The sequence below is a fragment of the Protopterus annectens genome, chromosome 6.part0 (genome assembly GCF_019279795.1).
Source record: "Protopterus annectens isolate FY-2018-M chromosome 6.part0, PAN1.0, whole genome shotgun sequence".
NCBI lineage: Eukaryota > Metazoa > Chordata > Ceratodontiformes > Protopteridae > Protopterus > Protopterus annectens.
The window spans coordinates 1,447,257,748-1,447,265,247 of record NC_056737.1 but is presented as its reverse complement, the minus strand read 5'-3'; the positions used below and the strand labels follow the sequence as shown (position 1 = coordinate 1,447,265,247).

The window sequence follows — 7,500 nt, the reverse complement described above, 5'->3', positions numbered from 1 at the left end:
TGGCCCAATGGTACACATAGATTTATAGATTCATAGATTATTACTAGGCTAACTGGCCTCATGGACCATTTTTAAGCCTAGCCAATTACCTCCTGTGAGAATCAAACCCTGCACCTTGTGTTTCTAAGGTAAACACCTTAACCATTACGCCACCCTCTCGCCGAACCTTCTGAGCACATATCTTTTATTTATCTTTCCCCTATCCTCCCTCCCCAGTCTTTTGGAATCTGCTAACTTTCCTGATGCAGGCTTTCTACACTGAGATTTTCTTCAAGAGGACCCTGAAGTTTCATCCATTTAGAAAAGTCTTCCTAAATCCTGGACTGTAATTTTTTAACTTTTAATACCATTGTTAAACTATTTATTGCTTAGCCTGTTCAAGCTGAGATCATTTTTTTTTTATTTTAGTGCCTTATAAAGCTATTTACTTTTTATCCTATTTATATTGATTGTCTCAATGGGCTGTTTTTAATAGTTTAGTTTACTCTTTTTGCTCATGTACACTGTATAGTTAAGCTTTTTCTGCAATCTATGCATACATTCATATATGTATACTTTCTGTCTAGCAATATATATCTGTATGTGTCTACCTAGGTAGGTAGATTGGTCTCATGTGACATAGAAAGTAGCAGTAAGTACATTGCAGTGTGGAGATGTCTCTTTATAGTGATACATTTGACAGTAATGTTCTACTTACCACTTATGATTTTATTTCAACAGGACCTCTTTGCTGCGCTCTCATCTAAGACTACTACTTCCTGTACACAGCCTTGTTTGTCTTGCTGCCTTTGGACTTGCTCTTCCTCTTGCCATCAGCTTATTCCCACAGATGTCTGAGGTTGGTGAAGTTTTGCCTTAGTTGCTATTCAGTAATGTACAGTGCTTGAAGCATTTATGACGTGCTTTTCTCTGCATGGTCTTTAAAGTTTAAGCACCATGTACTGAGGGATACAAAACAGAGGTATGTTGCAGTTGCAGATAAATGGAACACCATTATAATGATTAATGCATAATGCAGTGAATTTGAATGTGATGTTTATTTTCTTCAGCTATAAAAGGGTTAGAGACATAATTTATAAATAATAGAATTATTGGTAATGGAATCTATAGATTCTACACTATACAGTGCTTTATAAACCACTTACAAGAAATCAAATTCAAAAACTCCCTCCAACCTCAAGGGGGTCAAGAAAGAATAGGCTGGGAAAATTTGGGGCTGCCTATCCTTTAACCTAAGTGAAACTTGATGGTGGCCAGGGTGGTGCTTTCCTTGATATGTAGTGGAAGTTTGTTTCAGAGAGGGGGATACATTAGTATACTAATCTTATTACATTAATGTATCAAAATAGCTTTGGGTGTCATACCCCACTCCCTTCTTGTTCTGAATCAAGTGTGCAACTACTGTACTACAGCTGCTCCTAATGTCAGTGTCACAGAAGTGTTTAAAGTAAGAATGCTCATGTCGGTAAACAGATAAAAAGGCAGTACAGAAAAGCATTATATAATAGTCACATCTCTGAACTCAGTCTGCTGTGGTCAGAGATTTTTTTTTTGCCTTAATTTAGTTTATAATTTACTTCATAAAGAAAATTAAACTTGAATGCTTACTTTTTGCTCTGATAGTATTCTTTATCAAGGCAGTGTCCCTATACTTGCAATTTAAACTCACATGTGTGTATGTATATATATTGAGATACATATATATATTTTAAATGTGTTAAACTATATACATGCATACTTGCAATTGCAATGTATTACTCTTATGCAAACATGATATATACTTTAAATATGTGGGGGGTTCTGCCCCCCACACCCCCCCTACTATATAAGCCAACTCCTGGGTCGCACTACAGTGGGGACAAGGCCATATACCACTTTTGGTGAAATGTGTTTCTGTGAATTGTGCTTTCGGTGATTTGTGTTTGGTGATGTGCATTTCGGTGAAATGTCCTAGATCCATATATATATATATATATATATATATATATAAACCTTGTCACCACAATAAACAGAACATGCTGGAGGGATAGATTCCTGTCCCAGAGACTTCCCATACTCTGGAACAGACTACCTATCTATATCAAACAGAGCTCCTTATTAGCACTCTTCAAGAAAAATCTTGATGACTGGATGGGAAATGGGAAATTCACCCCAGGGATCACTTCTGTGGCTCTGCTCGACAGGGGCACAGGAAAATAATTTTCTTGGGTGGCAAAGCCAGGGTACATTTTTGGCTAGGCTTATATAGGCCCTAGGGCCAATAGCCTAGTACCTACCTATGAACCTATATATATATATATATATATATATATATATATATATATATATATATATATATATATATATATATATATATATATGTATATATATATATATGTGTGTGTGTGTGTGTATATGTATATATATATATATATATATATATTATATATATATATATATATATATATATACACACACACATACACACACACACGTATATAAAAAAAAAAAAATATATATATATATATATATATATATATATATATATATATATATATATATTACATGTGTGAGTGCATGTATGGGTCTACTTCTCTTCATCGAAAACACGTTTTTTCGAATAACAGAAGTATGAACCCACTTCAGTGAAAGTGCACTTTCGTGAATACCGGTTCACTGAACTGGAAAACAAAACAAACTCTGCAAACACACTTTTGCAGAGGCACAAGCCCCCCCTGTACCCCCACCCCCCTACTTATATATACTAACTCCAAGATTGTACTACAGTGGGGAAACAGGTATAGTTCCTTATCCCCACTGTACCATGCTTTGGTGAACTGGGAAAGTGTGCTTGCAGAGTTCGTCTCTTTTCTTTCCCACTTCACTGAACCAGTGTTTCCGAAAGTACACTTTTGGTTAAGTGCACTTTCGCTGAAGACATACCATTAGCGTAGTGTGAACATTATGTTGGAGCTGATATGGTGGCGGGAGACTGATATTTGTATTGTATTATGATAAACTTGACATATGAGTTGCTCAGACATATTTCCATCATTATGTCTTTCAGGGAGTATGGCACATCCAAGAAACCCCACATACAGTGCCACTGAGGAGGACATCATCATCACCAGCATCATCCACAACAATCAGCTGCTCTTCTCACGGACAAGCATGGACCAGCAGGAGAGAACAGCCATGTGGACTGATTTGGTTCACAGGGTGAATGAGGTGGGGTTGCACAGCCGAATTTATGAGCAGGTCCGCCACCATTGTAGTAACCTGCTCCTGCAAATACGACATTGTGCCGCTGCTGTCCGGGGTGACCACCTTGCAACGGGGGAGCATAACATCCATCCCCCCTCACCAAAGTGGAGGAGCTGCTCATCAGCCTGGTAGCACCTGACCATTCACAAGTGCTCCAGACCTATACGGTCATGGAGGTGGGTGCTACTAACACACCACACATTGAGCATGCAGGTAAGGTTCCAGGCCATATCAGTAGACTACTGTAGTGTATGCATCTGTACAAGTAGACCATGCATGTGTGAGATGTGGGGTATGTTGCTGTGTAGTACTGATAAGCAGTAATGCATAAACCGTTGTACTGTGGTCTTCAGCTGTTGTTGTACTGTAATATTGCAGTCACCCTGTAGCAATGCCACAGCTGTGGCCACTGACATCAACTCTATCCCATGTCAATGTAAGTAACTCTGGGATACCAGCAAGGCAGCGGCCAAATGCCGGTGAGTATGGTTTAAGGTTATGCTTGGCAATTCACTGTGCATGTCATAGCTAAGGTGTAGGCTGTGTACACATCTAACACACCTACCCATAATGCATGCTGTACATGTGCACTAACACAGCACACACCTCACTAATGGGATTACCAGCCTTAAACACATGCAATACACAGTCCATCTCAGACAACTGTGGCTACACTCCAATGCACATTGCCCAGGCACAGCTGACATCTGCCCAACATACACAGCTATGTCACACACAGAGCAGTTGAATATGCTACATATAATGACATCCCACACCCTCTGCTAACACACACTCCAGGGTCCTAAACCTAATCAACACATTACACAGAACATACTGGAGGGATAGTGCCCTGTACTGGGGAATCACCACACTCTGGAACGGACTACCCATACATGTCAGGCAATGTTACTCATTGGCCCTCTTGACAGAAACACTTGGCAATTGGATGGGGAATGGGGAATACACCCTGGGTAGCATGTGTGTGCCACAGGCTGGCAGGGGCACAGGGGAGTACAATAACATTAGTGGGTGGTGCATGACAGGGAACCCCTGTGGCTAGGCTTATATAGGCCCTAGGACCAATAGAAAAGTACTCACCTATGAACCTATGTGTACCACAGGCAATATCAGCCAGGACCCAATCATGGTCAATAATGGTCTTTACACTCACCATAGGTACAGTACAATGTCTCTGTGGTTGGTCTAATGGTAATCTACCACTCATACATGCACCACTGATGATGACTTATATGAATACACATCAAGCCGTCACTAAACACATGTCCACACATGATCCAGGAACACACAGAGGCTGTGAGCAGCAGTGGAAACACACCTGACACACAGAGACACATCCTGCAATGGTGCGCACACCCGTGAGGTATGGTGCACATTTCATGTCAGGGTGCTGAACAGATGCGCAGCAATGCTGTGGACATGGGTGCAGTGGGTTCGAGGGGGAGGGCTATCACCTAAAAACAGAAGCCATGCATCACAGCCATGTATAATGTTGGTAACGGGGATTAACTACAGTTGCACTGCATGCTGTTCTGCCCCACATGTCCTGCATGCTGACATGTGTGTAATTACAGGTATGTGTGTCATACTGTACTGCACCATCGCCTGCTATTGTGTGTGTTATGGGGTTGCAGGAGCTGTCTGTAGGTGCTGTCTGGCGTAGTGTATGGGGTGCCATGTATGTCGACCGCATGTGTGTATGTCTGTGTGTCTGGCCATGTCTGCACATGTTTGTGTGTGTGTGTGTGTGTGTGTGTGTGTGTGTATACGCATTTACTGTTTAGCGGTGTTGTACAGGTCTTAAAGTCTGTTCCCTGTTTTCCTCTCACAGGTGGCGAGGTGGGGCTGGGTCCCCCCACAGGGAATCTGATGCCACTGATACAGACAGTGACCATGAAGATATGTGCGTTGAGGCACAGGAAGGGTTGTCAGGAGCTGCAGCTGGGCCACCAATTGACAACCCACACATATCCGCACCATCCACGCACACAGTCACACTGCCTCTACACACCTCATCACCATTGGCCCTTGCTGAGGGGCAGCCTGCAGTTGGCATGGGCCTGGACAGTGTGATATCTATGGCACATGTGTCAGGACACAGCAGCCATAGCCAGATGTCTGGTGGGGTATCACATAGGCAGATGTGCAGGGGTGCTCGTAGGAGCACTGCTGGTCATCATGCACCTGGCAGACGTGCAACATCTATTACAACCACACATATGTTCCAGATTGTCATGGAGGCACAGGCATAAATGTAACGGTACATCAGGCAGGGTCTAAGGGTGCAGAGGACTCATCACACTTCTGTAACTGACAGCATCCATGACCTAGCAGGTGCCATCCGTAATTACACCGAGGTCATGGATAGAAGGTGGGGTGAGACATTGGAACTCATCCAAAATGTTATATCCATGCATCAGGACATGGCTGGATGGTTGCAGCGGCCACATGGATGTATGCCAGCAACACCAACAGCTGGAGGTTGCCGTGGACATCCAAACAGTCACATCTGCTCCCGTAGTGGCAGTACCAGCCCCAGCACTGTGGGGGGGCTGTCCACAACCTGCCAGAGCAGACCACATGCATGTGGCCTAGGCCAGTACTAGGAGTGACCTGGATCCAGTGGATGTCTGTCAAACTCGGGGGACAGTACTCAGTCCGGCTCTGTACCTGATACTGCCTGTAGCACCCCTGCCAGGCACAGGTCTCGTGTCCGGGGCCAGAGACGGTGAACTGCAAACCCTGCCAGGTACAGTCTGCAGCTACCCCACAATTCCCTGTAAAGGGCGGCTACTTGGAGGAACTGTGTGCACAAAGACACACACACATAAACAACGATCCTAGGGCAACCCCATACCTGCACACAGAACATCACCAGTGGCCCATAACAATACTCAGCCCCCTCACACACACACACATGCTGTCAATTGTATGGCTCAGCCTAGGCCTCTGGCAAACCAACAACACACCCTGTGCATACGATGATACCTGTGCCACTGCCTTATATCCATAACATCGATGCAGGGACAGACTAACAAGGTTCTGATGCACAGGGTGACTGTACAACAGTGTAGCAATGGAATGATGTGTAGCATGTTGTCAGCAGTAAAGTGAAATGCTAATATCTTGGAAGGTATAGCTGTGCAGCCATGATACATCATAGCTTTATTTAACAATATTGTATTGTTGTCACCAGTATCTGTTCAGATTGTGTTGTGTTTGTCCATGTGCCACATGTCTAATGGGTGTAGTGGTGTCAGCAGGCCTTCTACAGTGGACACCAGTACGTGTAGTGAGTGGTACACATGCCATGGCTAGGTACAACACACAGTGCCTTTGGTTAGGGTGCAGTACAGGTACAGGACTGTACACATAGAGGTATGTCCCAGTGCATGTAACACATCTGTTGCACATGTAATCACACCAAGACAGAATAGGCACAACCACACAGTGCTATATATGCAGTCTGCAATGTGGATGACACTGAACATGCTAACAGCAGGGTGTATGTCCCTTTCCCCACTCTACTGCGATCCTCACCTAACTAACATGTGTGTGCCAATGCCGGTGGCATAGCCCTACCCTTAGGAGGGTGTGAGGCACTCAACTACTGTGAATGGTGTTGACAACAACTAACAACCTGATTACATACACTGTACAGTATTACAAACAGCTATATGGGGGGATAGATGCAACAGTAACTGCAATTATGGCAGTTGCATCCACAACAGCCACACCCAGTGAGTTATAGCAACCCCAGTAGTGCTGCACACCTCAACAGTGTGGAGGAGGGCATTGACACATCTATCACTGGTGAAGGACTGTATGCCCACGGGATGGCACCTGTGGTATGTTAGCATATGCCAAGCAGTCCTGGTGGAAACATATCCTGTGAACGGAGGTAGATCCCGTAACAACTACACACATTACTACAAGCGGGATGGTGTACAAAAGCTTGCTATGATCTACATAGGCATTGTGCACCTCCTAACCCACATCTACACATGTAATGATTGGGTTGAGGAGGTATACTAGGTTCAGGTTGTATTCTATGCCTTTGACAAGTCCAATATTGGCAGGGTCCAGTGTGTTGAGATAACCAGTGACATTGGCCATGGGTTCATTGTTGGTATGTTCCATGTCCCTGCAGACCACGGTAATCAGGATACTGGGTGGTAGTTCCCAGCTGACATGGTGGGATTGTGGATGTCCTTGCCAACATTGGTGAAACCATTGTCA

At 43.9% G+C, this 7,500-nt stretch overlaps 1 protein-coding gene across 2 annotated transcripts in view; it reads left to right on the top strand.

Annotated features, from left to right (window-relative positions):
* Nucleotides 1–7,500, top strand: part of LOC122804826 (histamine N-methyltransferase-like) — a 432,475-nt gene that overhangs the window by 46,480 nt on the left and 378,495 nt on the right. The window contains exon 2 of one of the 2 annotated variants that reach the window (XM_044074966.1): nucleotides 721–838. The exons of the other annotated variant lie outside the window; for it this stretch is intronic. Coding sequence (XP_043930901.1) covers nucleotides 830–838 — 9 coding nt within the window. The 5' untranslated portion in view covers nucleotides 721–829. The remainder of the gene's footprint in view (nucleotides 1–720; nucleotides 839–7,500) is intronic. 2 annotated transcript variants of the gene reach the window in all.